We start from the raw sequence: 20160 nt of genomic DNA on the forward strand, positions 1-20160 counted from the left end.
TGGCTCATACAGGCTTCCGTGGAGCAAGTCTGAGCCCAAGGAGCTGTACGTGCGCTCTATTTGTATTCATGAACGTCATGTTTTAGCATTTATTCTCCTGGGCTTTAATGTACTTTGCTCGGTTCGCTCTACAGTAGTTGCCTGCTTCAGCTGTAATATTCAGCAGAGACAGTAGGCAGTGGAAGGTGGTTAGAAGCATCAACTTCCCATCTGACCTTGACAGAGATTCAATCAGCCAGTGAAAGTTGTGGAATTGGATTATGGGATTTGCAATGAAAAAGTGGTTTAAGGGACAAGAGAAACTATATTTGGTATTTTCAAGAGCCAGCCTGGGGAATAGCAGTTTAGAGCGAGGATGCTGAAGGAGACCAAAGGTGGTTGGAAGATATCTGGAGCTTTTATTTAGACAAGCTAGTGCAATACTACTCCAAAGAACAGTGTATTTTCATAATTTCATTATTATTACAGAAAGGAAAATCCATTTAAATTTCAGTATTTCCTTTGTCCCTGTTAAAATGATCTCTGTGCTTTTACTGGGAATATTGCTAATGTCCACCCACGGAAACACTCAGCTTTAGGAATATTAGCACTACAAAATTTCATATGCTTCCTGTCCTCCTCTAGGTACATTTTGGTGCCCATAAGGCCGAGCATGCCTTACCTTTGCCCTCTTAACAGGATGCTAATACTTCCTTACATAATTATTATTGATCAGTAACTCCCGCAATGTTGCAGTAAGGAATGTTCGATAAAGGTATTTGCTTTGAGAAAAACAATGTGTGATTTAGTATTAATGAAAGATATTTTTACTGTGTTTTCAGCATCCCAGAAGTGTAATTGAGTAGGACTTTAAAGAAAGAAAAAATGATCAGTAAAATATCTCCAAGCTTGTAGTATAGTTTATTCATATCAGTTCCTGTGTATACATTGTACCCTCAGTTCAGATATAGTTTAAATATTGACATGTACCACAAAATCCCACATGAGCAGAATGTAATGGTGGTCATTTAAAAAAAGATTTTGGTCAACATTTTATTCCTCTCTTTCATGGAAATAGTCTTGCTGCTCATTGCAAGGAGATGGAAGTAATCTCTCTGATAGCAAACATGCTTTTCAGGTCTTTGGCTCTAAAGTTCACACCCCCCCCCAAAAAATCCAACACTGTCCAAATATATTTCCAGGGTCAGATGAACACTACGCATTGGCTGGAGTGAGCAAACATATTGCACAACCTAAATAGGTTAAAATCAATCCATGTTTTCCACTGAATATAACAGATTGTACCAGTGCTCTAAAAGGAGGGTTGGCTCAGAATAGAGCTGGAAAGAGTTGTCAGTCGTAAAAAATGTGAAAAAGGCACCGTGGGGCTTTTCCCCTCACAAATTAACTGTTCTGAATTTGTAAGAACTCTCCAGCGTAACAAAGAATTTTGGGAGAAAATTCTCCATATTGGTGGGGGTTACTCGGGGGCACAGCTAAATACCTAATTGTATGCATAAACTTCATTCCAAGAAACTCAGCTTTCCTGATTGCAAAGCAATTAGGAGTCGGGAATTTACTCTCTTCCTTGTGGCTATTTAGAGTCTGCATTACTGCTAGCATACAGTAAATACATGTGACCTTTGGTTACAGAAAACATTGGGTATGGGAGATGTTAGTCTGGGTATGCTTATGCCAGATGGTAATAAGCAGTCTGAGCTGCACTGAACAAGACTAGTCTGAAGAGTTCATTGTTTTGAAGATGTAACTAACAGCTTTGCATAACTCTGGCTGTAAAAAAAAAAAAAAAAAAAGAGGGTACTGGAAAAGGATGGTGACATAAATATATCACTCGGTTTCAAAACAGAGGGTAGCATTAAAACCAGATTGTGTTATGCACCTTCTTTCACCTGCAATGAGTTTCCCCACACTGCTTATCTCAAACAGACATGACAAATATTTTGAGGTATACTGAAGGCTAAAGACTTTTTAAAGAAGTACACCTCTACCTCGATATAACGCTGTCCTCGAGAGCCAAAAATCTTACCGCGTTATAGGTGAAACTGCGTTAAATCGAACTTGCTTTGATCCGCCGGAGTGCGCAGCGCCCCCCACCCCCCCGAGCACTGCTTTACCGCGTTATATCCGAATTCGTGTTATATCAGGGTAGAGGTGTAGTAGGTAACCATGTTTACATCCCAGCAGAGTGCATCTCTGTCCTGAGAAACCATCTGACTGACTTAGTAGGGTTTTTACATTTTACACATACTGTACAAAAAGAACAGCAGATGCAAAAAGGTTTTGTCCACACAGTACACTAGTTCTAAACGTCTGATGGCTGACTGTTGACTCTCTGTGTTTCCAGTTCTAATGCAGTAACATTATGCAGCCAGTAAAGAGACAGTTTTCTTGTGATATTTAGCTGTGCAAAGGCTTTTCTCTGTTTCTTTTTAGTACTGTTGGAAAGGAAAGGGAAATGATATTTACGTGGCATCAGTTCATACATATGTCCCCGATCCCACAGCTTTTCAGTTGCTCCACTGTAAAAGTGCAGTGACTGTGCTGAAGTCAGTGGGACAAGCCCTTTGAGTAATGGCTGCAACGTTAGCCCCTCTATGAAAAATAACAATCGCTCTGTACAATGCCAACCCCAGTCTGTGTAATAAAGCGCAGGGGCGAACAAGAATCAGTTTGCAACTTTCCTCGTATTCCGCTTTTGTCTTTTAAATCACAAACTGATGGCAGGGACCTGTCTCATAGTCTGTCACGTGGAATTCCATTAGTCTCTTCAGTGAGTTAGATGTAAGCTCACACAGCAAATTAGTTATAATCTCATTATTCTTAGGGGCTCAGTTTATATAAATCATGCAGCTTTGCTATGTAATACATAGGTCTGAACAGTGGAAAGACAGAGTGGGTAGGCAGTTTTTGATATCTTGGGCTCTTTGATGGTATTTAGTCTCTCAACTGGTTGTTGCCAGCTTTAGTACTTTATTCAGATACATTCGCAAAAATTACACTGACATTTTATTTCCGCTGCTCCTTTCATATCACTTTGAAGCACAAGTATCCAAGTTTGGAAGACGCTAGGGTGAGAAAGGAGGCTAAAGAATATGCTAGAGCCAAGGAGTTTTGTCTTTGATTCACTTTCCTTTCGTATTGCTCTAACTTATTGAACATGGTAAAAAGCATCACTAGACCAAGATGATTTTATTTCCTTGATCTGATTTTCCAAGGCCTGGGGAGAACTGAAGATGGAATACACTTGAACTAAAATCCCTTCAATTGCTTCATCGTTAACCTCTCAGCCAGACGCCTAGACCTCTGCCTCATAGCTGCATGTGGCGGAAAACCAGTCTGAGTAATAGAACTCTGCAAAATGCAGCAGTTCGGAGCATTTGGTGCAAAGATTTTTCTTCGTTTTGTTTGTGGGTTTTCTCGCTGCCTTACACATGTTCATGGCAAAGCTCAGCTTGCGGGGGTGGGGGGGTGGGCGCGGATGGCAGGTGGGGGGGGAGGTGGATGGCAGGTGGGGGGTGCTTCCAATTCAAAAGAACTCAAAGCAAAACTCAGTCATAACTGCTGAGTGTCACCTGCTTCCATCTTAACCCATGCATCATGGCAAAGTTCACTTGCTTTTACTCAACATGAAATCCAGACATGCTCAAAGCCCAGCACCTGGTGAAGCCAGTGGAAATTCAGTCCCCAGGGTCCTGAATGTGGGCTGAATTTCCGTGTGAGTATGTGCGATATAGTCAGGTTTTGCAATTGAAGTTCCGCACAGCTACCCTGAGCAGTTTCATACAGCTGCTCTGCAGCTGAACGCAGGAAGTGACACTGCATTTCTCTTTCTGCAGGGTGTGTGTGAAAACATCATCAGATGTTCTTTTTGTCAGTAAATGCAGGGCCTAGCACAACTGATCTAAACACCTTTGTGCTGCCATCAGCACCTTGCTTCTGAATCGGAAAGAGCACAACTAAAAATTAAAGGTGCAATTCAGTAAAAAAGTCTAGCCAGAAGCACTAGGACTTCTTTTGAACTGAATTAAATCCACAGTTAGCTGTAGGAAATATTCAGTGATGCATTTTGTTATCTTTTTGGGAACACTATTTTGAGCAACGTAGGGCTGGGAATTTCAGAAGGGCTCAACATTGGTCTAACTCTGTTTCCATTCAACCGGAGTCCGCCAATTCCCTTCCGCCAGAGCAGAGTTAGGCCAACACTGAGGGCTTTTGAAAATCCACTTGTATGTTTGTAAGTTTCCTTCTAATCTATTTTCTTAACTTCATAGAAAAGTTGCTTTGGATCCAGGAGGAAGTAAAAGCTTCAAACTACTATTCACCCAGTTATTGCAAAATCCATCTGGTATGTGCTTTTGATGACATACCACTTTAAGTATAACCAGGCGTGTTATTTTTAGCAAGCTGTATTTTCATGGGCAGCCTTTTTGCATAGCATCCATACCCAGTCCCATTTAGGATTCATGTTACTCAGTCTCTGGGTCGTCTTTGCCCAATATTTGCTAAATTAATCTTATCTCTGTAGCATTTTACACCATATACAGTACTTTGAAACCTCCAAATACCTAGTAATCCACTTTGATATTCCTCACTAACCTAGGTCACCCTCTAGAAACAGAAAATACCATTCCCTTGACAGACACTGTCTGTAGTACAGCAAAGGTTCGTGTTCTAACATCATTCAGTGGACTGTATGAAGAGTCTGTATTATACCCAAATCAACTCCATCTCAAATCCCTGTCTGACCTTTGGCGAGTCACTTAGCCTCACCGTGCCTCAGTTTCTCATCTGTACAGAGGGGGTAACAACACGGCCCTGCCTCACAGAGGTGTTGTGAGGATAAATGCAGCAAAGAGTGTAAGCTGCTCGGTGATGCGGGCCACATAAGATCCTAAGATTATCTGGTAGTGAGGATCTGGGGAGCTACAGGCCAGTCAGCCTCACCTCAGTCCCTGGAAAAATCATGGAGCAGGTCCTCAAGGAATCAATTCTGAAGCACTTAGAGGAGAGGAAAGTGATCAGGAACAGTCAGCATGGATTCACCAAGGGCAAGTCATGCCTGACTAACCTAATTGCCTTCTATGAGGAGAATACTGGGTCTGTGGATGAGGGGAAAGCAGTGGATGTGTTATTCCTTGACTTTAGCAAAGTTTTTGATACGGTCTCCCACAGTATTCTTGCCGGCAAGTTAAAGAAGTATGGGCTGGATGAATGGACTATAAGGTGGATAGAAAGCTGGCTAGATCGTTGGGCTCAGCGGGTAGTGATCAACGGCTCCATGTCTAGTTGGCAGCCGGTTTCAAGCCGAGTGCCCCAAGGGTCGGTCCTGGGGCTGGTTTTGTTCAATATCTTCATTAATGATCTGGAGAATGGCGTGGACCGCACTTTCAGCAAATTTGCAGATGACACTAAACCGGGAGGAGTGGTAGATACGCTGGAGGATAGGGATAGGATACAGAGGGACCTAGACAAATTAGAGGACTGGGCCAAAAGAAACCTGATGAGGTTCAACAAGGACAAGGGCAGAGTCCTGCACTTAGGACGGAAGAATCCCATTCACTGTTACAGACTAGGGACCGAGTGGCTAGGCAGCAGTTCTGCAGAAAAGGACCTAGGGGTTACAGTGGACGAGAAGCTGGATATGAGTCAACAGTGTGCCCTTGTTGCCAAGAAGGCTAATGGCATTTTGGGCTGTATAAGTAAGGGCATTGCCAGCAGATCGAGGGACATGATCATTCCCCTCTATTCGACATTGGTGAGGCCTCATCTGGAGTACTGTGTCCAGTTTTGGGCCCCACACTACAAGAAGGATGTGGAAAAATTGGAAAGAGTCCAGCGGAGGACTGGAGCGCATGACTTATGAGGAGAGGCTGAGGGAACTGTGATTGTTTAGTCTGCAGAAGAGAAGAATGAGGGGGGATTTGATAGCTGCTTTCAACTACCTGAAAGGGGGGTTCCAAAGAGGATGGATCTAGACTGTTCTCAGTGGTAGAAGATGACAGAACAAGGAGTAATGGTCTCAAGTTGCAGTGGGGGAGGTTTAGGTTGGATATTAGGAAAACCTGTTTCACTAGGAGGGTGGTGAAGCACTGGAATGGGTTACCTAGGGAGGTGGTAGAATCTCCTTCCTTAGAGGTTTTTAAGGTCAGGCTTGACAAAGCCCTGGCTGGGATGATTTAGTTGGGGATTGGTCCTGCTTTGAGCAGGGGGTTGGACTAGATACCTCCTGAGGTCCCTTCCAACCCTGATATTCTATGATTCTCTGATGTTTGAGGGAAACCACAAGGCTTTACTATGTACTGTTCACAAATTCAAAGGTAACAGCATAAGGAGCATTTCATTGGACTGCAGGTTAGAGCAGTGGTCCCCAACCTTTTAGTCTGGCGGGTGCCAGACGAAGGACCATGGGGGCGGTGGAGCATCCGCCGAAATGCCGCCGAATTTCTGCAGCGTTTCGGCGGCGCCACCTCTTGATAACGTCACTTGGCGGCAAGTGACGTCATCGAGAGGCGGCGCTGCCGAAACGCCACAGAAATTCGGCGACATTTCGGCGGATGCTCCACCGCCGGCCAAGACGCGGGCGCATTTAGATATCCCCATGGCACCTGCGGGCACCGCGTTGGGGACCCCTGGGTTAGAGTTACACAGTCTCTGTCTTTGCGCTGGAACGTGTGGGAGCTTGGTGAAGTGAATACATATCTATGGTGCATAATGCTCATTAAAGGTTAGGCTGATTCAGCCACTAATCCTATTTTGTTTTCAGTATAACATTGCATGGTGTGGGATTAGGTTACCAGATGTCCCGATTTTATAGGGACAGTCCCGCTATTTGGGGCTTTGTCTTATAATAGGCGCCTATGACCCCTCCCCACCCCATCCCGATTTTTCACACTTGCTGTCTGGTCACTTGCTGTGTGATGTGGATTGTAGAAGTTGGAGGTGTGTCTTGTAGCAGTGAGGGAGATGGCTATGATTTGACTGTTACCATTGTAATGCTCGGTGTGCAGAAAGGGACGGTAGCACTCACAGACTCAGACTGTAATTGTGTAAGGATGCTGCTGGCTTTGTGGTAAATGGCTGTGGTGAATCAGCACCAGTATTTCTTCAGCTTTTCTAGGTGTGTGACTTCATTCTCTGTGGAAATCCGTAGGAAAAACAACTGCTTCATGCAGGGAAATGCTGTCCTGCAGGCAAGCTGGTTTGGGCATGCAGTTACAGGCAGAACACAGAAATTTCCCTTCCTTCTTTGTTTCCTTCACCTTTTGTATCTTGTCGTGACCCAAGTGTAAGACCTCTGGGGAGGGGACTATCATTTCGTGTTTGTGCAGCATGCGGCACCAGGGGGCCTCTCGGCAATGCTGCAATACAAACAAGTGTGTAGACTCTTACGTAATCAAGGAGTGATAGGGTGCTCATTAAAACCTGAAAACCACACACATGCAGCGTGCAGAATTGAAGCAATTAGAACGGAGACAAACTGCATGGAGTGTTGGTGCAACTGTTAGAGTTGCCGAAGGATGGGACCCTTTCCCTCTTTTTTTGTAGCCAAGGCGAAGAGAATTCCTGCAGAATGTTTTCGCTGGTTCTGCTTACAAACCTACCGTCTGGCACAGATGCCCGGTCTGTTTGGATTTGCATGCTTTCAAGCTGCGATGCAAACGATGGGGTGCCACCCCTGAAGTTACAAAGAGGCATGTGTTGTGTGGGTTTTCCATTGGAGGTAAAGATCCCCCTCTACGTCCTATCTGAGAAACAGCTGGCTGTATTAACCAGAGCGCAGGATTCTCTGTCCAGCATCCGTGTTAGCCAGCATCAGATGCCAACCTGTGCCACCAGAGTACAACTTCAGCTGGCAGCGCAAAACCAACCGCAAGGCAAGAGCTGACTGGAAGGGGGAGACGGTGTGGGAAGAAGGAAGAGATCGCTTTTGCAAGTGCTTTTTAATTATTTGGTTTTAATATCCACTTGAACCGCCTTTGGGAGTGCCGGCTGTATGCCTCTCCCGCACCTTCTGCAGCCTGAGCCGGGCGCCAGGGCTGACAGATACCTGCCTTCAGAGGCTGCCTCCATTTTGTGAGGAGTTGGAACAGCTTGTTGTGTTTAGCTTGTTTTTAAGGCCAGCATCAGATTCTGTGGCTGGCTGGCGGTTTCCTGGCTCAGGGGCTGCCCTGGGATGGGGAAGGAGGGCACGTGTTCCACTAGAATCAATAACTGCATGGCTAGGAAAGGCAGGAAACAAACCATTTTAATGAAACTGCAGTGGATGCAGCTGCCACTCGGGGGTAGCATGCAGCGCCGGGATCAATGCACTGAGCATAGCAGCTGATTTCCCAACGCGCTGCAGGTGGGAAGAGGAGGAGCGAGCCCTGGGTGCGGTGGGGTTTCCTCTTTGCCAAGGGACAGTCAGCTCTGAAAGCTTTTCAGTAAACTTCTCTGTGCTGCACTGAAAATAGCATATCACAACATGCTGCCTATTGCTCGTGCTGCCGCCTTCTGAGCCTGGGCCAGGGCTGCCTCAGGGGAGCCAGGCCAGTCTCGGAATAGTCTGGTGGTTGGGAGAGATGGGCCCGCTGGGGGAAAGCTGGCTGTATGCCACCTTGGTGACTCCCTGGGTTCCCAAGCCAGCCAGGAATCAGGCCACTCCCAGGTGTAAGCTGGAGCAACCCCAGGGCTGCTCTGAGTTATGCTGATTTGTCCAGTAGCCACGCTGCAGAGGTGCTCCTGCCTCACCCCTATGTCAAACCTCACAAGTCTTCTGTGCTGGTGCCAAGAGGTGTGGAATTACCATGCCAGCTCTGTGCTAAGGGGACTGCAGGCACCAAGGTGAGCTAGCTTTCCCTGATTTCCCTGAAAGGCATAAACCCAGCTCGGTCATTGGGTCACTGGGTGGCCAGAAACTAACCCCGCCCTGTTGCCTCAAAACGGGGATAATGACATTCACCTAACTGGTGAGTTGTGGGGATTAACTGGGTAGTGTTCATGGAATGCTTTGATAATAAAGGGCCACATGCAGTTTCACAGCCTTCCAGCAGGCCTGAGGTTGGCCAGGAAAGTGTTTGCTTATTTGTGGATTATCGCTGTGCGCTATGCGGTGAGCTGAAAGCGTGGAGTTGTGGGATTGTAGAGAATTTCTAGCCATGCAGGATACGTTTCTGCAGAGCCTGAGCACATTCTGAAAAGTATTTTCAGGAAAAATATCTAAAAATTAGGAACGTTAAAAAATGTGAACGTAGGTTTGGTTGTGTTAGGTTAGATCACTGGTCCCTAAAATCCAGTGTCTGTTTCCAGAGTACCCAATGTCTGATACATGACAAAGGCGAATAACTCGTCATGATGTCACTGAGCTTTTGAAATCTGTCTCGCTGGGTGTTTTAATCTCTTATGATGACATGATCATGATGAGGGACTTGAGACTAGTCCCGTTTGGAGCTCGTACGCGGGAGCAGTTTTGAATTAGACTGTCAGTCATGTTGGACTCTTTCCAAGCGCACTTGGAGACCCTAATCCTGCAATCAAATCTGCATGGATGGACTCTGGCGCATGCATGGAGACCCAGTGAAGCCAAGCAGGATCTGCGTGGGCACAGGTTCCTACCCACACAGATCCAGGTGCAGGATCAGGGCCTACCGTATAAGTTGTGGGAACAGAATACTGAACATTTATGAGCACCGCCTGTTCTGTGTGAATAGCTCCTGCTTTCACAAAGATACTTCCGACCTACCCAGGGTCGGTCTACGTGATGAATCAATGAGCTGCAAAATTTCAGTTTAAATAACAGAGCCATTTTCAGTTTACAAAATATGGCCATAAATATTGTTTACAGAACCAGTAGCTCTTTTTTTACCCTCCATTCCTGTAATATAAAAACATCCACGCAGATTTATTCCAAATTTGGTAGAAATGAATGTTTTCCCAGTCCAAAGGCGTGCATGCCAAGTTTCAGCTGGAAGGAATTTTGAAGGCTAATTTATAAACCCTTGAAAATATTAGCTTCTAATAGAACGGGTGGCTGGCTGGCTTGTAACTATGTGCAGTTGTGCAAATAGAGGCCCAGATCCTGAACTGCAGCTGAGCAGCGCTGAGCCCAGCTCAGGGGGAGAAATTGCAGCAGAGGCTTCGAGCTGCGTTGGGGCTGATGCTGTGTGGCTGGCTGGTCTCATGTGGTGAGGAAGGTGTGGCTTAGAGCTGGAGGGATTCTGCCCACCATTCTGCATTGGCCTGCTAAACCCAGGGTTGTGAGTTCAATCCTTGAGGGGGCCACTTAGGGATCTGGGGCAAAAATCTGTCTGGGGATTGGTCCTGCTTTGAGCAGGGGGTTGGACTAGATACCTCCTGAGGTCTCTTCCAATCCTGATAGTCTATGATTCTCTGGTGCTAAGGGCTACAGAGGTGTCTAGGGACAGCGTGTTGGGGAGATATGCAGGGAGAAGCAGCTTGACTTGGGAGCCTGACTCCAGTACTGTGTCTAGAGGAGCCTTCCTAAAGAGGAGCTCCCCAGCTCCGGGCTGGGCTCCTGCGTTTGTTTTTCCATCCATGTATGGGCAAGGTGAACAGGACGGTATGAACAACCAACAGGGCAAACTAGCAGAGACTATCCAGGCCCTGAGCCTGATTCTTTATTGCCCTGCTCCTTGGGCAGCTTGGCAGAGCCCTGCCAAATGGGGACGGTGCCATTTGGGGAGGGAGAGTCATGTCCTCCATGCAGCAGGGCCCCAGCTTTCACTCTGCTCTAGAAAGCCAGCAAGCCACTGCCCAGGCCGAGGGGAGCATGCGCGTTCCCTCTGCGAGGGCAGGCTTCTGACGCTTTGGAGTAGTTTTCCCGTCCCGCTGGTTTTCACAGGAGAGAGGGACTTGGACCCATCGTTCCTTGCATTTAATAGTCTGCTCAAAATAATCTCCTGGACCCAAGACCCATGGTGTAATCCTTCCCTCATCAGAAAGCAGATAAGACAAGGCCTGTGCATTTCTGCCCACTTGCAACAGCTTCCGAGGTGTAGTTCAAATCCTGCCCCCTTTCTGTGGAGCTGCCTCCTCTCCTGCCTGCTCGCTCGGGGATCCCAGCTTGTATTTCTTAAGGGGAGCAGTAGAACTATATCAGGATCCACAGGGTCCCTGTTTCCCCCCTGCTTCCTAAACAACCTCCAGACTGGAGTTGGCAGGAGAGGAGGGAGGGAAAGCGTTGGGATGTACCTGTCCCCATGCTGCAGCAGGCCCAAGACTCGGATTGCTACCTGTGGCGATCAAGCCTGGGTGCTAGGAGAAGGGGTATTTCTGCTGGGATGCCGGAATTTACCAGTCTGCGCCTGCTAGACAGACTCAGAACAGGGAGCCACCTCTGAGGCTGGGGGATCTGTGAGGCTAGTGGCGCTGCTGTGAGCCTGCCATGGTGCGGGGAAGATTTGTAGCCTCTGGGCCCTGTTCAACGATCCACTAGATCAGAGCAGTGCTGGTCTCTCAAGCAGGCCACGGATTTGTGCTGGGTTTGTATTTGCCAGAGCTCACAAGTGCTTTGTAGGCTTCCCAGTCAGCTGATTCAATATTTATAGGTCTGTATCCCAATGTCTCTCCTTTTACAGAGAGCAGGAGGTGTCACTACAACTAGAATCCATTTTGCCAGGGAAACAAAGCCAATGAGTTTTCAAACGAAATACTGATTCTCTGTCTCCTCCTCCCTCCTTTTCCTGGTGGAATAAAATGCTCTGTAAGGCCTTGAATTCTAACATACACAGGGCGAGTTCATTGCACATGGTGGTGTCCCCAGAGTTACCCACCTAGGATAGGGAATTTGCTGGTGGAAAGCTGGCAAAGTCAGCTCTGCAGCCCGCCTCCAAGCATCCCCCCCGGCATAGGGGCATGCAAGGGGTGTTGCCAAAACCCTGCACACCAGTGATTCCTGACCTCTGGAACAACCCCTGGGAAGCTGTTACTGCTGATTGTAAGTTAGAGCAGCTCTGAGCCACACATGTGGCTCTAAGCTTCCTTTGCCCTCACCTCTCCACAGATGTGCTTAGCAGAGCCGGGGCCCTTACGTTCTACAAGGGTCTGGATTTGAGATCCTGGGTTAGCCTAAGTTTTTAAGCTTGCTCAACTGGAAGGGTAAATGTGTACTGTGTTAAGGGGAAAACACTTCTCTGAGTCTAACCTATTGGCTATTTGATGTGAGTACTAACCAGTGAAAACTAGACCAGCAGACCTCGCTGTGCACCCGTCGACTGGCAGAGTTAAGTTTTAAAAAACTCTAAACATAGCGTCTGGGGTTAGCGGAGTGAAAAACCAGCCCTAAATCAGGCCCGGTCCCAGTGCTGCAATGGTATCAGCAAGGCTGGACCGTGTGTCCACCCGGGTCTGCGTGTGTGGATCTCATGGTGCCACCGACCTTTGCTGTCGTTTGGAGCTTGACCCTGCAAACGCGCAGGGAGCATGACTTGGATGAGTAGCCCTGTCGTTTTTCTTAATGCAAATGTATCTAGGGTAAAGTGGAAAATCCTGCTTCAAACACGGGCTCCTAAAGCGGCATCTAAATCCCAGGAGGCTCTCCTAGCGAATTGTTCTTTTGTGAATAACGCTGGTGATGGTTTTATTGCTGCTGTTGTAATTATTTAACATGACTACTACTGTTCTTTGCCATGACCCCGGCGCCAGGGGCTGTACGAACACACAACAAAAAAGGCAGCCCTGCCCCAAGAACGGACAGTCTCTGCTGTGAGATGCATACGCCTCTTTTTTTTTTTTCAGAAAGAGAAAGGAAACAGTAATACAGGAGGGAATAAATAAATAGATATTTTTAGAGGAATTATTTTGATATTTTTGGAAGCATTTTTTTTCAGCATCACCAAATTCGTTACTAATTTTCTGTATGCAGCAGAAAGTAGGCAGGTAGTGCAGTATGCTCAGGCTGTTGGTTGTGACATTTTATCACTGCCTTTTGGAAGCAAACGTGATCATCTCAATCGATATTAAATGACCCGAGAGCACTAAGCTTGCCCTGCTTAGGAGTCATTTCCTTTCCCTGTGGTTGTGTGAAAAGAAAAACCAAGCAGTTAATGGCAAGGCAATTGTATTATTGTTTTTAATAAAAGGAAATAGTTTAAAAGGAACCAGGGCTGTTTTCCGCCATTCCCTGTGGTACCAAATACCCTGAAATGATTCAAATGGAAAGAATTTTGAAAACAAATGTACTTTTCACCATAGGTGTGTGTTTAACTTTTATGTTTCACTCACGTCTCTACAGGGACTAGTGGGGTCAGTTTCACTTTTTTATACTAGTAGGTTTCACTTTCAGTTGTTCTATAGCAGCCCAGTGCTCTGGTGTTTTTGGGTTCACAGAGCCACAGAAAAATGAGAAAATGTTTATTGTTGTTGCTAGTTCATGAAAACATTTCTATTTGTATTAGGTTGTGAAGAACGCTCTTGGTGTGTTTAGCAAACCTATATTTTAGGCTGAAGTTTAATTTGATGTGATTCCCTATAACGGTGCAGCAATTGTAGAATTGTTTGTTTTCACATAACTGATACAATAATATAAAAATATGACAGATGGCTTTAAAAAAGAGGGAAAATAGCTTAGCAGAATGCCCCACTTAACTGGTAGTTTTGTTACAGTTCTCCAAACACATCGATAATTGATTTTCTCCCAGTACTCTGTTCACTGAGTGTTACGTTCACTGAAATACTGCTTCATTATTTTTTAGGGCCGGTGTACTCGAGAGAACTGCAAATATCTTCACCCTCCCCCGCACTTAAAAACACAGCTCGAAATAAATGGACGCAACAATCTGATCCAGCAAAAGACAGCAGCAGCCATGTTTGCACAGCAGATGCAGTTCATGTTACCGGGCGCTCAACTACAGCCAATTGTAAGTGACAGAAATTACTCAGGTTCCTCTTTGTGCAGATTGCTTTAATATTTACGTATGACGGCCCCGATCCTGCAGGCAGACTTGTAGAGGTGACCCCATGTGCCTGGGTGCCACCGCACTGATTTTCATGAGAATTCGTGCAGGGATAAAGGTCTGCCCATGTGGATCCAATTGATGCGGTGAGGTAGGTCCCTTAGCAAGCCCCACTGGTTCATTCTGTGGGGAGATTCATATACCTGATGCCACGGTCTCGTCAAGGGCCAACAGAGCGTTTGTGAAGATTCTGGCGTTCCTCTCTGTACATTGGCCTAACTTGGAGAAAGGCCAGGTCTAGTCGTCTGAGTACAGAACAGGGCTCTCGGGGCTCCAACATACCAGTCCTGGCTCCTACACGGTGCAGCTTGTGGAAAGCCACTTACCCTCCTTTTCTGAGTCCCCCAATCCGTGAAATTCTAGGGGCCGTCAGCACTAGAAATGGTGACTAATGCATCCAGTCTTACTGCTGCTTGTTCCTCAGGTCTAGCCCTCCTCTGCTCTGAGCACTGCTTTGCTTCGTCACTCAGACGGAATAAGCCGAACATCAGTTTGGAGTTTGCAAGCCTGCAGTTTGCACCACAGAGGAAGGTGGAAGGGACACAACAGAGGATGCACTCAGACCATTGTTTAGTTGGTCAATTTCACATGCTGTATCTGGAATGATCCCCCCCTTTTCCAGTAGCTCAGGTTTGGAGATCCAGAATGTGCTGATGCCAGTAGGTCTCTGGCCTGCACAGATCGCATATAAGGGGAGGAGCTGGAGAGGTCCTGTGCTCAGCTCAGCGCAGGCCTCTGCTGTTGTCGTTTTGGTTATTATTTGTATTGCAGTACTTCCTAGAGGCCCTAATCAAGGGTCCAGGCCCCATTGTGGTAGGTGTTGTGCGTATATAACCAGAGCTAGTCCCTGCCCTAGCCAGCTGACCGGGTACAAGGTAGAGCTGTATGGTTTTGTGTCCAGGAATCAAAATATTGGCTTTAGTTGCCCCTACACTGGGTTGAGCTGAAATGGCCCAACCTAGCCCTTGCTTATTAAATGCGAGTCCATTGTAACGCCGTCCAGATCCAGCGGGTTGAGGGTAGACTTGCTTTTCTCCAGAGAGGTGAGGGGAACGGGATGGGAAGCATCTGTCTGGGGGCTGAGTAGTTCCGCCACGAGCAGCCCTTGCATTAGCCAGATACATCAGAGCGGGGCGCTGTTGGGCAGGACTACATTCCATTCCATCTCTGGAATATGGGGTGTGTGGCTGCTGGTTGATGTCGGAGGTGCCTAAAATGCCTCTTTGATATTGACAGCTTTAGAAATGGAAATAAATGAGGTGCAGATTTTCAGCAGTGAAGGTGATTAATCATGGGAACAGCTTGCCCAGGGACGTGAAAAAGCCCTGCTCTAGCGCAGCCAGAAGTGACAGGCATGATGCAGCAGTGAGCTTGTCTGCCTGTGTTATGCAGAAGGTCAGACCAGATAACCGCCATGGTCGGGCCATACAGTCTGTGACTCTGCGAAATCCTGTCTTGGGCTTGGAATGCTGGTGCCTGAGTGCAAAATGGGGTTTTAGTTCAAGACATGGCCCTGTGACAAGCTTTGAGAGCCCTGGGATTTTTGTAGCGGATAAAGCAGACGTGTATCCTCACAGGGACATGGGTGACGTTTTCTCCCTGGCAGGAGGATAACTTTTGTTAAAGCCTTATTCCAAACAACATGTTTACTTGGTGAGATCATGTTTCAGCAGGGAAACTTGGCTATTGTTCTCCTCTCTGTACGGTTGCTTGATGTGTTGGTGACACTGTACAGCTTTATTAAAATTGTTTATTAAAGACAGAGCCAAATTCTGCCCTTCGAGGCGCATGCATAACTTGAGGGCAGCTTTTCGTTGATGCCCATCACCATGGTATTTGGCACCTCACAGGATTTAATGAACTTCTCACCACCACACCCTGCAGTGTAGGGAAGTATTTTAGTGGTTATCCCAATTTCACAGAGGAGTAACTGAGGCACAAAGAGAGGGAATGATTTGCCCCCGGTCCCATAGGAGAGTGGGATTGAACCCAGATCTGCTGAGTCCTTGAAGGAGAAAGAGCCTCTGAGCGACTCCCCATTGACAAGACGGGCTCACACCAAAAGAATCGCCATTCCTTAAGAAGTGCTAACAGCAGAGGACAGGTGTCCATCGAAGAAAATCCTGAATTCCCTGAAAATGTTCCTGTTTCATTCCTAGCACTTTACTCAGAGCAATGTGTCCTGAGCCGCGGTTTTCCTCCATGAGGCGTTCCCAATGATAAGATGTTATCATCTCAGCTACTCAGAATCGCTTTGGGATTTCCTCTTTGGAAAATTCACATTTTCCCATTATAAAATCGGTGGGCCACATTCATCCCTAGTGCAAAGCCATTGATTTCAGTGAAGTTACACTGAGCCTGAATTTGTTCCCTGATGTCCAGTAGATGCTTTGTTTCAGAAGTAGCCATAACTGATGAGAAGCGTGCTCAGGTTTTGAACTATACTTGGGAAGATGTTCTGTTTGTTCATTGCTTCCCAGAAGGTCTGCAATGAAAACTGCCCCCTTCCTTCTTTCCTTCACTCCGCTCACAAAGCTAAATTCTCATGCTGATTCCAGCTACTCCACTTCAGGACAAGCAGGAGCGTGCCTTTTCCTTGGCCCTGGCGTTCCCAAAGACGTTGACAATAGAGCAAACTTGGATAATTTTTCCTGTCAGAAGAAGAAGGGTGGGTCCACCTGCTGGACACAAACTAGATTCTTCAAAGCAGGTAGGATTATATTAGCTGCAACAACAGAAGAAACCCCACGTGATCCACAAGCTGACAATCACCATGTCTGCTTTACTGGGATGTTCGCCAGAGCCTGGATTTGGTGCAGTGTATGTAAATAGCTCTAACCAGTAACTGCATGTGCAGATGATCTTGCCATGACAGTCCAAGCATCAAACCTCCATGACATTGAGAAAGCATTAACTGAGGACCTCCAAAATATGAGGACCTCCAAAATATGGAGCAATATTTCCAGAAATGGAGGTTCAAACCAAACCCTGGAAAAACAATAGTAAGTGCATTTCATCTTGATAATGAGAGTGCCAAAAACATACTGAAAGTAGCTTTCTGTGGTAAAAATGTGCAACACCATTACACTCCAACATATCTCGGGGTGAAATGTGACCGCCACCTGCTCCTTCCATGACTATCTTGAGAAGGCAGCTGCAAAGATAAAAACGAGAGCCAACGTAATCCAGAAACTAGCATGTACAACCTGGGGTGCATCAGCATCAGTGTTGCGAACATCAGTAATAACACTTGTATATTCAGTAGCTGAATATTGTGCACTGGTGTGGAGCAGATGCAGCTACACACGCCTTGTGGATACCCAGCTGAATACAATGATGTGATGTATCACAGGAACCCTTAAATCGACTCCAACACCATGGCTACCTGTCCTGTGTGACATTGCTCCCTCGCCGATAGGCTGAACTGCTTCAACATGTCACAGAGCTCAGCGAATCCAGGAAAACAGATGTCTTCCTATTCACCAAGACCGTGACAATCCCGTGTCTGCCCAACACATACAAAGATGTCAGGCCCCACTAGCCGTCAACATGGAGGTGCCAGCGGATTGGGCACGGGAACTGTCAAGACACCTGTCTTCAATTCCCATCCCAGCTCTGCCACTGAGCAGCCCTGTGGCCTTGGGCAAGTCAATTCATCTCTCTCTGGGCCTTTGTTTTTCTTTGAGCCCTTAATCTGTATGGTCCATTTAGACCGTAAACTCTTTCAGGGTGGGACTCTCTCTTTCCTGGTGTATTTACAGTATCTTGCACACCCATCTCAGGTACTTGTATGACGCCCATCTCTGTAGTATCCAAGCTTGATACATTATCCCACCCTCCACCCCGCGAGGGAGGGCAGCACTGTTATCCCTGCTTACAGGGGGGAACTGAGTCCCAGATGAGCGGAGGGTACAGCTACTCACAGAGCTGGATGTGTTGTTCCCAGCTTGGCTAGGCGTTCTAGCTTTGACCGAGCCAACGTACTGAGAACACCAGTGTCCCCACGCTGCAGGCAGTGGGATGGGCTAAGTTCCTATGGTCCTGGGTGGGATCATCCCGTTGCTTGTTCCTCAGCAGCCGCGCGGCTGTTTTTGGCACACTTGCTTGATCGCGGCTAGCGAGCTGGTAACTACACTTCCAGCTCCACATGGAGATGCTCCCGCAGCGACTCGCCCAAGGTCACGTGGATGGTCTGTGGAAGAGCAGAGATTTGAACCTGGATCTCAGGCCAGTTCCCAAACTGATTTGTCTTTCCTCGCAATAGGGGCCCAATCGTGATCAGGGCCTCTCGGCCAAACCGTAATACAGTACAAATTAATCATAATTGATCTAGTGTCCTTCTGTGCAAGCACTGGAGATCATATTTGCTGAGCAGCCGGCTGCATGAGATTTTACACCCTTGCTTTACATCACTGATGCCAGTAAACAAGGTCTTCCTTGAGCCAACGGTTTCTCTTCTATTAAAAGACCATCTGTTTTCATCAGGCACAAGGTCTCTCGAGCCAGCTGCATTCATCTCCATGTGCTTAGCCTCCATGCTAAAGTTCCCAGAGCTTATCTGCAGCAAGTCCCGCAGCATGAGGACATGCCCTCAGCATTCATTTGTAACATTTTCACATCCTGCTTTTCAATATCCTTGGTTTTGGGCCCACTACTGCAGAACCTTTTCCTGGGCAGTTTTGAGCTGTGGACTGACCAGTGCTGTTACTCTGCCATCTGGGCTACCCATATGTACCTGCTTAGCAGAGAACTGGCTCATTCTTCTGCCTAATGCTGCTTCTGCAGTATACTTGCAGGATCAGAGGCAATTCCTTTGCTCCGCTCAGTACCGAGCATTTCTGTCTTAGATGGGACTTGTTTTAGTGCTGTTTAACAAACCAGCGCCTCCCCTTCACACCCACAGTGTTATGCACCAGCCTTAGCACCTTTTCTATTAGGGAAATTCAGCACTGCTCCAAATCTGTTAGGAGGGTTAACCCTTTGCTAGGCCCAGACCAGAGTCCCGGGCCAAATGCAGCATGCGGAACAGACACGGGTACTGCCTGCTTGCCAGACTCCTGCTCCCACACTGCTTTGTCCTGCCACTGGGCTCATTCCTCCACAACGTTTCACGCCTCAGTAAAAGCTGCACTCTAGAGTCCACAAAGGAACATTTGACATTGAACAGCCCACACCCCTGCCGCTCTGGATGGGGTGGGCAGGGCCGTTGGCTGGCTGGACAATGAGGCTTTCTCTGTGAAGATGCATTTGTGCTGCTTTTCCCCACTGGCACCCTGTCACTTCCTGCACTGGTTATTCCTCCCCTGGCATCCACAGAGTCCCGGTACTCTGATCCCAGCGATACGCCCCCGGGTCCCTTCTGGGTAAGGTAAAGCACTGCCCCTCGGGTTAGCTACCCCACCCCCGTGTGTCAGCCGGCCAGGTTCGCTTGCCGTTCCGTATTCCCTTTGCCCAAGCTGTTGGCATGTGTGGCTGTGCCAGGCCTCCTGTAAGGCTTTTATTTCCTCACCCTCCTGAGACGGGGAGGTTTCTTGTGCAGTGCACATTTTGTTTTCAGTCAGCGAATGAGGCAATTTAGATTGTCTCCTTCATTCCATCTAGTTAGGTTAGCTGCTAATTTAAGCTGCTTTCCCCACTCAATCTATTCACGGTACGCTTCACTGAACAGCTCCCAAAGAAGCAGGGTGCCGCACCCGCCTCCCCATCGAGAACCTCCTGCCCATCAGCTGCTTCAGCCCTGCTGTTCTTGACTTCACTGTCAGTGCGTTTATTTATTGATGAACCCGTGTTGGTAGCTGCTGTCAGTTTGTAGAGCCCTGACACCAGATTGTCACCGATTTCCCTTAGGTTCAGGACTTCTGGTAGTGCCCAGGTAGGCTACATTTAAAAACACGAATGTCTACGAGGGGCGCTGCCCCCTGCACTGCCTGCGTGGCCCTTTATAGCCTGCTGCATGGCTGTGCAGCTTAGAGGGACCTTAGACAGTTGGAACATCTCAAAAGCTTTAAAACAATGTAAAGGGGGAAGCGTTTTCAGCCTGCTGTTCGGGAGCAGTGCTGAGCCGCTCCTGGTGACGTTAGGGAGAGTCTGAGCTCTGTCCTTGTGTGTATTACACTGAAACTTTACCTCCCCTGGGGTCTCCGAGGCTCCCAGGCCATACACTGAAGGGGCATGAGAGGATACAGCACACAGTTACGCTGCCCCTAAA

At 47.4% G+C, this 20160-nt stretch overlaps 1 protein-coding gene across 6 annotated transcripts in view; it reads left to right on the forward strand.

Moving 5' to 3' along the window:
* Positions 1-20160, forward strand: part of MBNL3 (muscleblind like splicing regulator 3) — a 118514-nt gene that overhangs the window by 65211 nt on the left and 33143 nt on the right. For all 6 annotated transcript variants that reach the window (XM_039487133.1, XM_039487132.1, XM_039487135.1 and 3 more), the window contains one exon: positions 13692-13856. In XM_039487133.1, the coding sequence (XP_039343067.1) occupies positions 13692-13856 (165 nt within the window). The remainder of the gene's footprint in view (positions 1-13691; positions 13857-20160) is intronic.

This window comes from Mauremys reevesii, linkage group 9 (genome assembly GCF_016161935.1).
Source record: "Mauremys reevesii isolate NIE-2019 linkage group 9, ASM1616193v1, whole genome shotgun sequence".
NCBI lineage: Eukaryota > Metazoa > Chordata > Testudines > Geoemydidae > Mauremys > Mauremys reevesii.